At 41.7% G+C, this 19168-nt stretch overlaps 1 protein-coding gene across 6 annotated transcripts in view; it reads left to right on the top strand.

The window, feature by feature from the left end:
* The window catches only part of WIZ (WIZ zinc finger), an 85099-nt gene that overhangs the window by 46826 nt on the left and 19105 nt on the right, over positions 1-19168 (top strand). For all 6 annotated transcript variants that reach the window (XM_056570829.1, XM_056570827.1, XM_056570825.1 and 3 more), the window contains one exon: positions 13046-13171. In XM_056570829.1, coding sequence (XP_056426804.1) covers positions 13046-13171 — 126 coding nt within the window. The remainder of the gene's footprint in view (positions 1-13045; positions 13172-19168) is intronic.

Consider the following 19168-nt stretch of genomic DNA (forward strand, 5'->3'; position numbering starts at 1 on the left):
GGAATACCGAAATTTTTTCCCCTCACAATATGACATTTTCCCATACCGCAATACCAGTTGCCCTCCCTCGAATTATTTATCTATCAGCCACAGCATGCTGTCCCCACATCGGGGAACCAATCATATGTGACCCGCGGGCGCTGTGCTGCTTCTCTTCCCAGTGAAGTCTCTCTTGCCTGTATTGCTCAGGGTGTTTTCAGATGTTACATCTGCTCATACCCCAATACTGGCAAGCCTGACTATCCCCACCACTACAAAACGGACAGCAAGAATTGAAACGGCACTCCTGGGATCGCATATACCTCACTGGTAACATCTTCCCCGGTTGGAGATCTGAGTCCGGCGACAACTTACATTGGCAGTACTGGTAAGAGGCACTGTGTGCCAACCCACTTGAGACTTTACACCTATTATCCCTGTGCTATCAGGGTAAAGTGGTCAGCCAATAGGGGGTCTCCAGCGCTGCAGAGCGCACTAGCCGAAAACACCCTGAGCAATACAGGCAAGAGAGACTTTACTGCAATCCCCATCCCGCTCACAACTTACCGTCCCTGCGCCGTCAGGGTAGAGTGGGCAACTAATAAGGGGTCTACAGCGCTGTAGAACACATTAACCTGACGTTCATCAGCCCTGCTCAATGCTCCTAATTTCTGCACGGTGCCATTCAAAGCATCTCTGCAAGAGACTACCTAACCACTCCTTTATTTCGAACTGATAGACACTAGAGATGAGCTAAGTTACAGTAAATTCGATTTGTCACGAACTTCTCGGCTCGGCAGTTGATAACTTTTCCTGCGTAAATGAGTTCAGCTTTCAGGTGCTCCGGTGGGATGGAAAAGGTGGATACAGTCCTAGGAGACTCTTTCCTAGGAATGTATCCACCTTTTCCAGCCCACGGGAGCATCGGAAAGCTGAACTCATTTACGCAGGATAAGTCATCAACTGCCGAGCCGAGAAGTTCGTGATGAATCGAATTTACTGTAAGTTCGCTCATGTCTAATAGACACTACATCCTGCTAGTACAGTGCGGTGAAGCCCCGTTCTGTACATATATAGGGCTACTAGTGTATCACTTACTAACGGACTTGCCAATTGGGGTACTCTTATCATATGAACTTTTAAAGAGCATTTATTTATGGACATTTACATGATTTTTTTAATGTGCATTTGCATAATAGTCTATATGATTTAATCTTATTTTAGAGATGAGAGAAGTTACAGTAATTCGATTTGTCATTAACTTCTCGGCTCGGCGGTTGCTGACTTTATCCTGCATAAATTAGTTCAGCTTTCAGGTGCTCCGGTGGGCTGGAGACTCCTAGGACTGTATCCACCTTTTCCAGCCACCGGAACACCAGAAAGCTGAACTAATTTATGCAGGATAAAGGCTGCAACCGCTGAGCAGAGAAGTTCGTAACCAATCAAATTACTGTAACTTCGCTCATCTCTCATTTTATATAATTGTGGTTTGTCTGATGCAAGGGGCCTGCAGAAGACACCACAGTAAATGATATTGTATTATTCGACACCTTTTTATCTGTCATTTTATATCTTAGACCTCCTATAGTTAGATCACTATACCCCTGCTCTATTCAAGCCCAGGCTTGAGGAGTGTGTACCCCCAATATTTTTATTTTTTTTACATAGTTTTTGAATAGCTTCATGGTAGTAAGACATTTTCTAATTGTAACGTTGAAGCATTTAGGCTAAGATTAAATTTTACCCCTACTCCCAGGATAGGGGACAACTCGCTAATCCATGGGGGTCCGACCAGTGGGTCACAAGAACAGAGGCCTAAATGAACAGAACTCGCTGTGCTTGCCGGGCCAGCGCATCATTTATTCTCTATTGGGCACTGCAATATTTGGAAGTCACATGGGTAGCGGCTTTTGCAGGCTGCTATTCCATTCACTCATTGACTTCTATCCTAGGGATTGGTGGGCAACCAACCCATCAGTTGGACCCCCTCTGATCAGCTAGTTATACCTCCCCTATCCAATAGATTTTAATTTTGATATATATAGATTTTAATTTTGATATAATTCCCTACATTCTTCTCCTACTAAAATTTTGATTTTCAATTCACAGACAGCAAGCAGGGATGTCGTAAAACGGTGAAAAATTAAAGGGGCATTAGGTCACCAATGACTACGATTTCCGAGACCCCCTGTAGATTGTGAGGATGGATCTCTGGATCTATCAGGGGGTTTCCCAACCAGGGTGCCTCCAGCTGTTGCAAAACTACGACTCCCAGCATGCCCGGACAGCCATTGGCTGTCTGGGCATGCTGGGAGTCGTAGTTTTGCAACAGCTGGAGGTATTCTGGTTGGGAAACACTGCATTATAGGGATGGCAGTTTCTGTTCAACAGGTGCCAAGGTGGTGGGGTGTGATCTCTAGGGGGTGTCTAGTATTGATATCTGTAACCAGCCTCAGCAGGAGAGACGGCCAGCCAAGCTCAGTGCATTCTATACGGAGACTATAACGCCCACTCTCCGTGCTGGGAGTTATAGTCCCCCAGCAGCCGCAGCTCTTTGATGCACTCGATTGCTCTGCGCTCCATTGCTCCCGCCTGCTTTGCTGTGTTGTATATGTCAGTCCTGCATTCTCCATCCGCGCGCCCTTCCCTCTGATTGGTTGCTCCGCGCTCCCCCCCCCCTCGATTCTCGGCGCTCGGCTGAGGGGGCCTGTTCTCGCGCCCCGCCTCCTCCTCCTTCCTATAACACATCATGTCTGCGCCCTGCGAGCGGACAAAGGAGGCCGGGCCGGGCCAGTCACGGGAGAGCGCGGCCCTGCGCGCCACCGGCGGGTCAGGGGGGAAGCTGGGGACACCGCCGGAAAGGAGGGGCCAAGAGGAGGAAGAGCTCGGCGCGGCGGGAAGAGGCGGCCGCCCGTGGCAGCGGGAGGAAGCGGGGCCTGCGCTCTGGGGAGAAGCGGACGAGGCCGACGGGGATGAAGGGTCTGACGGTGAGGAGGAGGCGGGGGGAACGGGCAGCCATGATTGGGGGAACGGGTACACGTGTGATCACCTATGTGAAATAAACTCACTGCGACATCCTGTAGTATATAATATATATCCATCATGTGATATGGACTGTGACCTCCTGTAGTATATAATATATATCCATCATGTGATATGGACTGTGACCTCCTGTAGTATATAATATATATCCATCATGTGATATGGACTGTGACCTCCTGTAGTATATAATATATATCCATCATGTGATATGGACTGCGACCTCCTGTAGTATATAATATATATCCGTCATGTGATATGGACTGTGACCTCCTGTAGTATATAATATATATCCGTCATGTGATATGGACTGTGACCTCCTGTAGTATATAATATATATCCGTCATGTGATATGGACTGTGACCTCCTGTAGTATATAATATATATCCATCATGTGATATGGACTGTGACCTCCTGTAGTATATAATATATATCCATCATGTGATATGGACTGCGACCTCCTGTAGTATATAATATATATCCATCATGTGATATGGACTGTGACCTCCTGTAGTATATAATATATATCCATCATGTGATATGGACTGTGACCTCCTGTAGTATATAATATATATCCATCATGTAATATGGACTCAGTGACCTCCTGTAGTATATAATATATATCAATCATGTGATATGGACTGTGACCTCCTGTAGTATATAATATATATCCATCATGTGATATGGACTGTGACCTCCTGTAGTATATAATATATATCAATCATGTGATATGGACTGTGACCTCCTGTAGTATATAATATATATCCATCATGTGATATGGACTGTGACCTCCTGTAGTATATAATATATATCCATCATGTGATATGGACTGCGACCTCCTGTAGTATATAATATATATCCATCATGTGATATGGACTGTGACCTCCTGTAGTATATAATATGTATCCATCATGTGATATGGACTGTGACCTCCTGTAGTATATAATATATATCCATCATGTGATATGGACTGCGACCTCCTGTAGTATATAATATATATCCATCATGTGATCTGGACTGACCTCCTGTAGTATATAATATATATCCATCATGTGATATGGACTGTGACCTCCTGTAGTATATAATATATGTCCATCTTGTGATATGGACTCAGTGACCTCCTGTAGTATATAATATATATCCATCATGTGATATGGACTGCGACCTCCTGTAGTATATAATATATATCCATCATGTGATATGGACTCAGTGACCTCCTGTAGTATATAATATATATCCATCATGTGATATGGACTCAGTGACCTCCTGTAGTATACAATATATATCCATCACGTGATATGGACTCAGTGACCTCCTGTAGTATATAATATATATATATCCATCATGTGATATGGACTCAGTGACCTCCTGTAGTATACAATATATATCAATCATGTGATATGGACTGTGACCTCCTGTAGTATATAATATATATCCATCATGTGATATGAACTGTGACCTCCTGTAGTATATAATATATATCCATCATGTGATATGGACTGTGACCTCCTGTAGTATATAATATATATCCATCTTGTGATATGGACTCAGTGACCTCCTGTAGTATATAATATATATCAATCATGTGATATGGACTGTGACCTCCTGTAGTATATAATATATGTCCATCTTGTGATATGGACTCAGTGACCTCCTGTAGTATATAATATATATCCATCATGTGATATGGACTGCGACCTCCTGTAGTATATAATATATATCCATCATGTGATATGGACTGTGACCTCCTGTAGTATATAATATATATCCATCATGTGATCTGGACTGACCTCCTGTAGTATATAATATATATCCATCATGTAATATGGACTCAGTGACCTCCTGTAGTATATAATATATATCCATCATGTGATCTGGACTGCGACCTCCTGTAGTATATAATATATATTCATCATGTGATCTGGACTGCGACCTCCTGTAGTATATAATATATATCCATCATGTGATATGGACTGTGACCTCCTGTAGTATATATATATGTCCATCTTGTGATATGGACTCAGTGACCTCCTGTAGTATATAATATATATCCATCATGTGATATGGACTGCGACCTCCTGTAGTATATAATATATATCCATCATGTGATATGGACTGTGACCTCCTGTAGTATATAATATATATCCATCATGTGATATGGACTGTGACCTCCTGTAGTATATAATATATATCCATCATGTGATATGGACTGCGACCTCCTGTAGTATATAATATATATCCGTCATGTAATATGGACTCAGTGACCTCCTGTAGTATATAATATATATTTGTCATGTGATATGGACAGTGACCTCCTGTAGTATATAATATATATTTGTCATGTGATATGGACTGCGACCTCCTGTAGTATATAATATATATCCATCATGTGATATGAACTGTGACCTCCTGTAGTATATAATATATATCCATCATGTGATATGAACTGTGACCTCCTGTAGTATATAATATATATCCATCATGTGATATGGACTGTGACCTCCTGTAGTATATAATATATATCCATCTTGTGATATGGACTCAGTGACCTCCTGTAGTATATAATATATATCCATCATGTGATATGGACTGTGACCTCCTGTAGTATATAATATATATCCATCATGTGATATGGACTGTGACCTCCTGTAGTATATAATATATATCCATCATGTGATCTGGACTGACCTCCTGTAGTATATAATATATATCCATCATGTAATATGGACTCAGTGACCTCCTGTAGTATATAATATATATATATCCATCATGTGATCTGGACTGCGACCTCCTGTAGTATATAATATATATCCATCATGTGATATGGACTCAGTGACCTCCTGTAGTATATAATATATATCAATCATGTGATCTGGACTGCGACCTCCTGTAGTATATAATATATATTCATCATGTGATCTGGACTGCGACCTCCTGTAGTATATAATATATATCCATCATGTGATATGGACTGTGACCTCCTGTAGTATATAATATATATCCATCATGTGATATGGACTGTGACCTCCTGTAGTATATAATATATATCCATCATGTGATATGGACTGTGACCTCCTGTAGTATATAATATATATCCATCATGTGATATGGACTGTGACCTCCTGTAGTATATAATATATATCCATCATGTGATATGGACTGTGACCTCCTGTAGTATATAATATATATCCATCATGTGATATGGACTGCGACCTCCTGTAGTATATAATATATATCCATCATGTGATATGGACTGTGACCTCCTGTAGTATATAATATATATTCATCATGTGATATGGACTGTGACCTCCTGTAGTATATATTATATATCCGTCATGTAATATGGACTCAGTGACCTCCTGTAGTATATAATATATATTCATCATGTGATATGGACTGTGACCTCCTGTAGTATATAATATATATCCATCATGTGATATGGACTGTGACCTCCTGTAGTATATAATATATATCCATCATGTGATATGGACTGTGACCTCCTGTAGTATATAATATATATCCATCATGTGATATGGACTGTGACCTCCTGTAGTATATAATATATATCCATCATGTGATATGGACTGTGACCTCCTGTAGTATATAATATATATCAATCATGTGATATGGACTGTGACCTCCTGTAGTATATAATCTATATCAATCATGTGATATGGACTGCGACCTCCTGTAGTATATAATATATATCAATCATGTGATATGGACTGCGACCTCCTGTAGTATATAATATATATCCATCATGTGATATGGACTGTGACCTCCTGTAGTATATAATTTATATCAATCATGTGATATGGACTGCGACCTCCTGTAGTATATAATATATATCCATCATGTGATATGGACTGCGACCTCCTGTAGTATATAATATATATCCATCATGTGATATGGACTGTGACCTCCTGTAGTATATAATATTTATCCGTCATGTGATATGGACTGTGACCTCCTGTAGTATATAATATTTATCCGTCACGTGATATGGACAGTGACCTCCTGTAGTATATAATATATATCCATCATGTGATATGGACTGTGACCTCCTGTAGTATATAATATTTATCCGTCATGTGATATGGACTGTGACCTCCTGTAGTATATAATATTTATCCGTCACGTGATATGGACTGCGACCTCCTGTAGTATATTATATATATCCGTCATGTGAGATGGACTCAGTGACCTCTTGTAGTATATTGTATATAATATATATCCATCATGTGATATGGACTGTGACCTCCTGTAGTATATTGTATATAATAAATATCAGTCATGTGATATGGACGGACACTGACCTTGTGTAATATATTGTATATAATATATGTCCATCATGTGATATAGACTGTGACCTCCTGTAGTATATGACTGTATATATGATATATATCCCCTCATGTTATATGGATTCACTGTTACCTACTGTAGTAAATGACTGTGTATGCCACCAGATATATGACTGGATTTTTATATCTTCCCTCATGTATGTTATGGACTGACTGTGACCTCCTGTAGTATATGACAGGGTGTGTGCGTGTGTAGAGAGATATATATATATATTCTGCTCATGTGATATGGGCTGTAACCTTGTGTCGTATACTATATACAGTCATGGCCATGAATGTTGGCACTCCTGAAATTTTTCTAGAAAATGAAGCATCTCTCACAGAAAAGGATTGCAGTAACACATGTTTTGTTATACACATGTTTATTCCCTTTGTGTGTATTGGAACTAAACCAAAAAAGGAGAGAAAAAAGCAAATTGGACATAATGTCACCAAACTCCAAAAATGGGCTGGACAAAATTATTGGCACCCTTAACTTAATATTTGGTTGCAGACCCTTGGAAAAAAGAACTGAAATCAGTCACTTCCTATAGTCATCAATAAGCTTCTTACACCTCTCAGCCGGAATGTTGGACCACTCATCCTTTGCAAACTGCTCCAGGTCTCTCTTATTGGAAGGCGCCTTTTCCCAACAGCAATTTTAAGATCTCTCCACAGGTGTTCAATGGGATTTAGATCTGGACTCACTGCTGCCGCTTCAGAACTCTCCAGCGCTTTGTTGCCATCGATTTCTGGGGGCTTTTTGACATATGTTTGGGGTCATTGTCCTGCTGGGAAACCCAAGATCTCTGAGCCAAAATCAGCTTTCTGACACTGGGCTGTATAGTGCGACCCAAAATCCGTTGGTAATCCTAAGATTTCATGATGTCTTGCACACATTCAAGACACCCAGTGCCAGAGGCAGCAAAACAACCCCAAATCATCATTGAACCTCCACCATATTTCACTGTAGTTCTTTTCTTTGTAGGCCTCATTCTGTTGTTCGGTAAACAGTAGAATGCTGTGCTTTACCAAAAAGCTCTAACTTGGTCTCATCTGTCCACGTTTTCCCAGAAGGATTTTGGCTTATTCAAGTTCATGTTGGCAAGATGTAGTTTTGCTTTTTTATACACACAGCAGTGGGGTCCTCCTGGGTCTCCTGCCATAGCGTTTCATTTAATTTAAATGTCGGCGGATGAGCCTGCAGGACAGCTTGAATATCTTTGGAACTTGTTTGGGGCTGCTTATCCACCATCTGGACTATCCTGTGTTGACACCTTTCATCAATTTTTCTCTCCTGTCCACGCCCAGGGAGATTATCTGCAGTGCCATGGGTTGTAAACTTCTTGATAATGTTGCGCACTGTGGACAAAGGCAAATCTAGATCTCTGGAGAGGGACTTGTAACCTTCAGATTGTTTATATTTTTCCACAATTTTGGTTCTCAAGTCCTCAGACAGTTCTCTTCTCCTCTTTCTGTTGTCCATGCTTAGTGTGGTACATACTAGGGATCGACCGATATCGGTTTTTTAGGGCAGATACCGATAATCGGTGGAGGTTAGGGCTGATAGCCGATAACTTATACCGGAATATCGGTATAAGTTATCGGCTATTTATCCCCCCGCGACACCGCTGCAGATCATTGATTTAAAGCGGGCGCTTTAAATCAATGCACTGCAGTGGGTTTTGCGGTGCCATAGGCCGGCCCCGCCGCCACCACCACCCGCTTCTCTCCCCCTACCTGTCAGGGTGGTCCGGGCCATCCATCCTTCCTGTAGTGTCCGGGGGCCTTCCGGGTGAAGGGTGAACCGGTCCGGGCTGTCCTTCTTTTCCGGCGGTCATCTTCTCCACTCCAGGCAGGCTCCGTTGGCTGTCCAGGCATGCTGGGTGTTGTAGTTTTGCAACATCTGGAGGTCTGCAGGTTGTAGACCACTGTCCTATACTTTCCATTGCACGGATCCCTCAACCTACGATGATCCATTTGGAACGGATTACCATCGTATGTTTAGGGACCACTGTACCTGGCCACCTCTTATATGATGTTATATACACACAGGGGGAGATTTATCAAATCCTGTCCAGAGGAAAAGTTGCTGAGTTGCCCATAGCAACCAATCAGATTGCTTCTTTCATTTTTGAAAAGGCCTCTGGAAAATGAAAGAAGCGATCTGATTGGTTGCTATGGGCAACTGGTCAACTTTTCCTCTGGACAGGATTTGATAAATCTCGCCCCAGTGACTGTATAATATACCTGATCATCTCGTATATCACGTCATATACAGACATATACATTGCTTGACATTTAGCCCATCATACCGCTCTCCCTTAGTATACAGAAGTTATTTATTGAAGGCTGAGGCTACACACTGATGGTAAAGATGTGAAATCTGTATTTTCCGTCATTTTAGTTTTTTTTTTCTAGTTTGACAGATTGGGACCCACATACTACAACTGGGGGAAATCCTTCTAGTCTCCCTTAGTGATCCTCTTCGGTATTGTTTTGTTCACCCCCTCAGCAGGTCCCGATATGTTTACACCATGTATATTGCACAATATGTGGTGCAAGATCAGGACTGTGCAGTACAAGAATGTTTTTTGTGTATTGTTGTAAAGAAAGTGGTGACACCCGGATACATTGTTACACAAGTGATAAGATCTTTGTGAAAACTGGTTGTACAGCCTCTTTGTTCTACACTGGGGGGGAGAGAGAGGACAGTTTGTATAGGATAAGGGAAGGTTATACATATAATAGCTAAACCGCTATTCCTTTTGATTACCCCCCCCCCCCCCCCCCAATTCTTGTCCCCTCTCAGGATGGTATTTTAAATAGAGAGAGGAGTATAAGCTGCTGCCAGACTCCTGGTTGCTGCTCATCTCCCACAAGAACAGTGGATTGGGGTTGGTAAAATTAGGGTAACCAAAAAAAAAAAAAAAAATGTGGCAGTACATAATTGTATAAATAATGATAATGTGCCAATATTCCAACATACAGTGACCAAGTAGTGTTATCTGGTCTGCAGAGCTTGCACGCGGCTCGTAAGTGATTACAGTGACTCTCGGGTGTGATGTCTTCTCTGGCCCAGACCTCCATGAAAACTTTTCCCAGCCAAAACCTTTCTCCACAGATTCTGTCAGACAAGCATTTTGGGCTACATTTTCCAGCACAATGCCCCCTCTTTACAAGCTCCCCATGTGCATTCGCCCACACAGTAATAGTGCCCATTTTGTGCCACCATATATAGTTGAAGGCCTCTTTGTGCCCCTATATATAGTAGTTAGACCCCCTCTCTGCCCCCATATTTAGTGGTTAGGTCCCCTCTGTGCCCCTGTATAGTTGTAGGTAGGCTCATCTGTGTCCCCTTCTAGTTTTTAGTTGTAGGCTCCTCTATTTCCCCATATTTAGTTTAAGACCACCCCCCCCCCACCTTGGACTCATAGTATAGCCCCCCTCTGTGCCTCATATATATAGTTGTAGGCTCTTCTGTGCCACTTTAAGAACAATGACTTTTAGAGCAGTAGCAGGGGCTGCTAAAGAAAAAAACAGAACATCCCGGAGTCCTAAAAAATAATTTTGGGATGCAGGGGAAGTGAGGGAGATTTTTCAAAACCTGTGTGGTTGCCCATAGCAACCAATCTTATAATTTAATTTTGTTATAGCTGATTGCTACAACAATAGTAGATGCAGTCTTCTCCCCATGATAATCCGGTGACTGAGATAGAAGGTGCAGGTAGTAAACTATCTCAGGATGTACCGCCTACAGTTTACAGCTGTTTAATGTAAAATAATGCGTTTGAAATTTAAATTAGTGTCACATGCTAGGGGAAAAACTAACAGATGAATGCTGTTTCTTTTCCCTGTGGGTCACATTGGTAACTGGTTTCTTTTGGTTGCTGGGGGTGTATACATTTTGTGGTCTCTGCGTGTCCTACCTTTGGTGAGGGTGTGAACTCACTTATAGCTTTTAAGTATTCCGCTATACGTAACTGAATGGGAGGGAGGGGGTTACATTATTCTAGTCCCTCGTCTGTGCATTTCTTGCATTAGGCGATTCTGAGTTAATAGAGGGGGACTTATGCTCTTCTAGTCCTTATTCTTGCACCGGTGAACTCGGCACATCAAGATATAAAATGACTCTCACAAAATATAAATCTATTAGTTATCCTGTGGATAGGAGATAAATATAAGTCATTGGAGAACTCATCGCTAGAACGGTGGGGGAGTCCTCAGTTCCTGGTACTTCCCAGTGTATGACCATTTTATTCAGCCCCGTTGAATCAGAATGGAGCAGCAGCATCCATGCTCAGCCAGTACTCCACTCAAACTCGTCGCATGACCCTTCTGGGGCTCTGTTGGTTATATATTTACCACCTATCCCCTGGTTAGGTGATGAATGTCTTTTGTTGGGAGCCCTTCCTTAAAATTGTTTCGAAGAATGAAGAGTGTTCATGGAACACAAAGAAGGCGACACAGTACGACGCTAGACCCTTTTATTCTCAGGGTTGGTGGTCAGACCATCATCAGTCATAAAGTGATGGCATATCCTAACAATATGCCAATAGTACCGGAAATAACGATACAGGGTATGTCTGTATTGCGATGGGGTGTGTGATCTGTAAACTGTTTAAAGGACATCTATAGTACTAAATAACTTATCCCCTGTCCTTCCGACAGGGGATAAGTTATAGATCGCGGGGGGCCGAGCGCTGGGGGCCCCCGCAATCTCTGGTACGTGGCAGCAGCAATATACAGGAAAGGGGGCGTTCCATCCCCACATGACGCGGCGGCCGAGACGCCCTCTCCATGTACCCCATAGAGATACATGAAGGGGGAGTGTCTGCCGCGGCTTTCTGCTGGGGACGAAACTTCACTTCCTGCAGACTGCCGCGGCCCCGTCCAGGAGATCCCGGGGGGCCCCATCGCTCGGACCCCTTGCCATCTATAACTTATCCCCTATCCTTTGGATAGGGGATAAGTTATTTTGCGCTGGAGTACTCCTTTAATGTAAATGCCGTCCATCCTGGCTTGCCACCCATCTGCTAGTGGATAGGGAAAAAGTGTCAGATCGCGGGGATCCGACTGCTGGAATCCCCCTGCAATTTCCTGAACGGGCCCGGACTCTGAGAGGAGAGCGCGTTGTGGTCATGTGCTCTGTTCATTCTCTGTACTCATGCGTCTCAGGTGCTCCTATACAAATGAATGTTGAGGCCCGTTCAGGAGATTGCAAGCAGTCGGACCCCCTGCCATCTGACACACATCCCCTATCCTCTGGATAGGGGATAAGTTACTTTTTCACTGCAGTACCCTTTTTAAGACTGGAGAAATCACTGCAGATTACGGAGTGTGATCTCAGTAGTTTGCCTTCCATAGGATAGGGCAACATAAGTTTGGTGACAGATTCCCTTTAATGGTCGCTGCCTATTCCATTACATTAGTGGGAGCTGTGAATTTTTAATTTTTTTCTCTGCATGCCACATGCCATTCAAATTTAGTTGTTTTTGTGTTATTTTGTGTGTTTGTTTTTCCTGAGCGCCGAGAATTGTGGGAAACCAATCACTAACTCCCCTTGCCCTCCTCTGTACTGATTCCTGGCGTGCAGCTCTCTGTTCTTTACTGCTGGTGGTAATTGTATTGTCTATGTTCTTTCTCACCCCTTCCACCCCCCTATCCTATATTTACGTGTTTCTCAGCATTGTCGGATGAGGATGATGGGACTCCATTAGATCTAGGACGACCGCAGATCTCAAAAGCAGATCAGGGCCGAGTAGAGAAAATGGCATCGGATCAGAGTGGAGAGAAAACCGAAGAGTCTAAAGGTACGTGATCTGTGTGTCTTATGTAGTGCTGATATAAGGCAGTGTCTAACAGCATGGCCCTAAGATTACATTCACACTTCATTTTTGGAGCAATTTTTGAGCCAAAGTGCCTCATGATTACCTGATCCTTCTGAGCCAGTCAGCAGCTCCGATCATGAGACATACTTTAAAGTTGTGTTTAGAAATCAGGGTGTGAGCGGCACTGTGCAAGGACTCCAGGTCCAAATGGCGTGCTCAGCTGGCCTAGGGCCCACAAATGTCCAATATCCACAAAAAGGAGAAAAAAAGCAGCACTCCTATATTCCAATCAAAAAAAGTGACTTTTATTTACACAGCGCAAAGTGCAGTGTTTCAACTTTCTCAATGAGGTCTTAGGCTGGGTTCACACCTCGTTTTGTACTTACGGCTCCCGTATACGGCTGGGAGGAGGGGGGCGGGGCTTAATTGCGGCGCCTGCACTCAGCAGTATAGGGGAACCGTATTTAATGCATGTCTATGAGCCGACCGGAGTGAACCGCAGCCTCCGGTCGGCTGCGTTTTCGGCCGTATGCGGTTTCCCGGCTGTAGGCAAAAACGCAGTCGACCACGTTTTTGCCTGTGGTCGGGAAACCGCATATGGCTGAGTGCGGGTGCCGCAATTAAGCCCCGCCCACCCCTCCTCCCAGCCGTATACGGGAGCTGTAAGTACAAAACGAGGTGTGAACCTAGCCTTGGTGAACAGTATCAGGTTTATATAAGGACCTCATTGAGAAGGTTAAAATGTTGTAGTTAGACTGATGTGTGAATAAAAATCACTTTTTTGATTGAAGTACTTAAAGGGGTTATCCAGGAAAACACTTTTTTTTTTTTTTTTTTATCAACTGGCTTCAGAGAGTTACAGATTTGTAAATTACTTCTATTAAAAAAACTTAATCCTTTCAGTACTTATGAGCTTCTGAAATTAATGTTCTTTTCTGTCTAAGTGCTCTCTGATGACACGTGTCTCTGGAACTCTGCAGAGTAGAAGCAAATCCCCATAGCAAACCTCTTCTACTCTGTGCAGTTCCCAAGACAAGCAGAGATGTCAGCAGAGAGCACTGTTGCCAGACAGAAAAGAACTCAACTTCAGCAGCTGATAATTGAAAGGATTAAGATTTTTCCATAGAAGTAATTTACAAATCTGTTTAACTTTCTGTAGCCAGTTAATATAAAAAAAAAAAAAAAAAAATTTCCCTGGAATACCCTTTTCAGTGCCGCTTTTTGCTTCTTTTTGTAGATTTTAAAGTTGTGCAAAAGTATCTTTTCCCCTTAATCCTTTTTTGACACTTTGGGAGGCTGAATATTGGGTGGTGTCCCCAGTAGTTATAACCATCATATTCATGTCCTTTAACAGCTGTTCTATAATAAAGTTTTTTTTTTTTCATTGCACACATTATGACCTATCCAAACAATATACATAAGTAATAGTGAGCGTGCAGGCACATCTTTCCCAAGAACAGGACTAGAGATGAGCGAACTTACAGTAAATTCGATCCGTCGCGAACTTCTCGGCTCGGCAGTTGATGACTTTTCCTGCATAAATTAGTTCAGCTTTCAGGTGCTCCGGTGGGCTGGAAAAAGTGGATACAGTCCTAGGAGACTCTTTCCTAGGACTGTATCCACCTTTTCCGGAGCACCGGAAAGCTGAACTAATTTATGCAGGAAAAGTCAGCAACCGCCGAGCCGAGAAGTTCGTGACGAATCGAATTTACTGTAAGTTTGCTCATCTCTAAACAGGACCTAGGCCTACTTATAATTGGGCTTGCGATCACTCTCCCCTCACACACTTATTGTTAGCGTCATTAACATAAACGTTTGAAGTGTCATCCAGATATGTCAAAAGTTAAGATTGCATCAGGTCTCAGGCACACTGCGATCATGAGTAGTTTCTGGCTGAAGTGCATGACAGTGAGCTCTTAACCCCTTAAGGACGCAGGGTTTTTCCGTTTTTGCATTTTCATTTTTTCCTCATCACCTTCTAAAAATCATAACTCTTTAAATTTTGCACCTAAAATTCCATATTATGGCTTACTTTTTTGCACCACCAATTTTTACTTTGCAGTGACATTAGTCATTTTACCAAAATATCCACAGCAAAGTGGAAAAAAAATAATCATTTGACAAAACTGAAGAAAAAATGCAATTTTGTAACTTTTGGGGGCTTCGGTTTCTACGCAGTGCATTTTTCAGTAAAAAATATAACATCTTATCTTCTGTAGGTCCATACGGTTAAAATGATACCCTACTTATATAGGTTTGATTTTTTATTACTTCTAAAAAAAAAAAGAAATTATAACTGAATTCAGGAAAATGTATACGGGCCGTTATGAGGGCTCATTTTTTGTGCCGTGATCTGAAGTTTTTATCGGTGTAATTTTTATATTGATCGTACTTTTTTTTTTAACGCTTTTTATAAATGTTTTCATGATATAAAAAGCGACCAAAAATACGCAATTTTTTCCCCCTGGTGGCTATTTCACTGCACATACACAGATCATTGCTGTTCATTGACACGGCAAAGATTAGTGTAATCGGAGGTCGATTGCTCAAGCCTGGATCTCAGGCTTGGAGCAATCAATCGCCGACTGAGCTGCCGGGAAGCTTTTGCTTTCATTTCAAGACACCGTGATCAACTTTGAATGCTGCATCTAAAGGTTTAATAGCGTCCTGGCTGTCATTAGCCACCGGGACCAACCCGGTATGACACAGGGTCACGGCGTAACTTCGCATTTTATACCGGGCTCAGGGCGTACTGGCACGCCCTGCATCCTTAAGAGGTTAAAGGGGCATTCCAGGAAAATACTTTTTCTTTTTCTTATCCACTGGCTCTAGAAAGTTAAACAGATATGTAAATTCTATAAAAAAAAATATATATATATATGAATCCTTCCAATAATTATCAGCTGCTGAAGTTGAGTTCTTTTCTGTCTGGCAACAGTGCTCTCTGCTGACACCTCTGCCTGCATAGAGTAGAAGAGGTTTGTTATGGGGATTTGCTTCTACTCTTGACAGTTCCAGAGACACGTGTCATCAGAGAGCACTTAGACAGAAAAGAACAACTCAACTTTAGCAACTCATAAGTACTGATAGGATAAAAAAATAATTAATAGAAGTAATTTACAAATCTGTAACTTTCTGCAGCCAGTTGATATATAAAAAATTTATTTTCCTGGATAACCAGTCAAATCCTCCAAGTCTATGGAGGGAATCGGTCATATATGGCAGCTGCCAGGCTCTTCAGCCAGCTGTCACCCACAATCGCAACGCATCTCAGGGCTGGGACCCGATGTGATCTAAACTTCTCACATGTCTGGACAGCGAGGGAGATTTATCCAAACCTATGCAAAGGTAAAGTTGCCCATAGCAACCAATCAGATCGCTTCTTTCATTCTGCAGAGGCCTTGTTAAAAATGAAAGAAGCGAGCTGATTGGTTGCTATGGGTAACTTTTCCTCCACACAGGTTTTGATAAATCTCCCCCAGCATGTCGAAAGTTTTATATTTTAAATGTCTCTATTGACAATGCTCCACTTTATGCCATATTATCTGTATTTAAAGAGGACCTGTGGCCAACCCAATAAATATGATCTCGCCCCTTTTTACAGTTTCTTGATCCTCTCGTTTCCAAGATATGAGGGTTAAGTTTGTCTGATAATTCAGTGAATGTCAGATGAGCATGAACTTAATTTAAATAGGCCTGACTATCAGGTGATGGGTGGGCTTACAACAGTGTTTTCCAACCAGGGTGCCTTCAGCTGTTGCAAAACTACAACTCCCAGCATGCCCGGACAGCCTTCGGCTGTCCGGGCATGCTGGGAATTGTAGTTTTGCAACAGCTGGGGGCACCCTAGTTGGGAAGCACTGGCTTACATAGTCAGGGGTGTGAATGTTCTATATTGAGGTGTGTATGCCTAATGTGCACCCTATGACTATAATCCTGCCCATCACCTGATGTCTAAAAGGCATATAAAAAAAAATAAAAAATAAAAAAAAACCTGTGAAAAGGTGTATCAGGGCATCCTGAACTTTTTAATAGTGACCTCTCCTTTTTGGAGAGGGTTGGCCAAGGGTCCTCCTTCAATATTATTTCGGCACTAATGAACACCTTGCAGGCACTTGTTTCACCAGGACTCTTACTAGAGCCGTAACTTTACTTTCATACTGATCTTGTGTGTGAAGTTTTCAGGCCATAGCCCACAGCAGCAGTACACAGACTCATCAGGTGTCACCCATGTGGCTTCTTCCCATAGCAGTGAATAGGGAATGAAGTAGTGATTGTGCAGATCCCTAGGAGCTGCCCCTTATATACAACCAATATGGCTAAAGGTAGTGCACTGCTGTAAATATGCTGAGAAAGGAAGGGTATGCCAAGGCTAACGATATATATATATATATATATATATATATATATATATATATATATATATATATATATCTATGATTTTTTTTTTTTGCTCTGTTTGTTGCTCTGCATTAGTTGACTCTGTGGGTCACTTTGAGCAGATAAGGGCTATTACGTTTTTTTAAACTGATGCCCTATTTTTACGGTGAAAGACCGCCAGCACACCCACCAAACAGTTCACAGGGGACATGACATTCCGGCAAGCTCAGTGTCGTCTTTATTCACCAGCCAGAGCTCCCTACTTTCGGTAGCAGCCATATTGGATATTACAGATATCTTTGGCTAAGTTCCATTCAATTATGGTAAATAAGATGGAGCTGTAATGTCAGACTATAAACAATTGAGTGGGATTTATTTACCTATTGGCAAATTACACGTTTAGGATCGGAAAAAAAAAAATTTAAGCGAGAGGGTCCAATTACTGGGACCCCCACTGATGTGAGGATGGAGGTCTCTTGTGTCTGCATTATTTAAAGGGTAATCCACTGGAAAACTTTTTTTTTTTTTTTTTTAAATCAACTGGTGCCAGAAAGTAAGATTTGTAAATTACTTCTATTTAAAAAATCTTAACCCTTCCAGTACTTATCAGCTGTTGTATGCTCCACAGGAAGTTCTTTTCTTTTTGAATTTCCTTTCTGTCTGACCACATTGCTTTCTGCTGACACCTCTGTCCGTGTCAGAAACTGTCCAGAGCAGGAACAAATCCCCATAGCAAACCTCTCCTGCTCTTTACAGTTCCTGACATGGACAGAGGTGTCAGCAGAAAGCACTGTGGTCAGACAGAAAGGAAATTAAAGAAGAACTTCTGCGGAACATACAGCAGCTGATAAGTACTGGAAGGCTTAAGATTTTTTTTTAATAGAAGTCATTTACAAATATGTTTAACTTTATGGCATCAGTTGATTTAAATAAAAAGTTTTCCAGCGGAGTACCCCTTTAAGCTTGTGTCTGCTCTCTCCAGCAGTCCCATAGCATGCATGCTGCCACTCAAGTCACCAGGGACCCCATTCTTGCAATGTTTGGAGTAGCTATAGATAGGTGATGAGATTTTTTTTTTTTCTTAAATTTTGGGATAACCCCTTTTAATATATATTTGTTTATCTACTAACAATTAACAAGTTCTTTTTTTGGTGGTTTTGTTTTCTAGTAAACAAAGGAGTCATCTTTGCATGCAAAGTACATTCTTACCTTATCTCTTGGCTATGATGTGTTAGGAAATGCTGGGTTGCATAGAAGAGCTTTGATCTGTTCCATCAGGATTTCTGTCACTTTTGACTGCATAAGGCTGCATTCACACCATGTTTTTGCAATACAGTTCCCGTATCAGGTTTTTGATGAAAAACTGATTCCTCAAAACCTGACTAAACTGTATCAAAACATGTGTACAAATTTTAACCCATATACAGTTAAAAACCGTATACGGTTTAAAAAAATTATTTCCGGTTGCATCAGTTTTTTAAGGAAAAAAAAGTATACGTTTTTAACTTTTCACTCCATTATGAATAAAGTTTCACTTGTTTGATTGAAATTCCAAGAAAAAAAAACTGCAAAGTCAAAAAACCTATGGTGAAAACCGGA

This window comes from Hyla sarda, chromosome 4 (assembly GCF_029499605.1).
Source record: "Hyla sarda isolate aHylSar1 chromosome 4, aHylSar1.hap1, whole genome shotgun sequence".
Lineage (NCBI taxonomy): Eukaryota > Metazoa > Chordata > Amphibia > Anura > Hylidae > Hyla > Hyla sarda.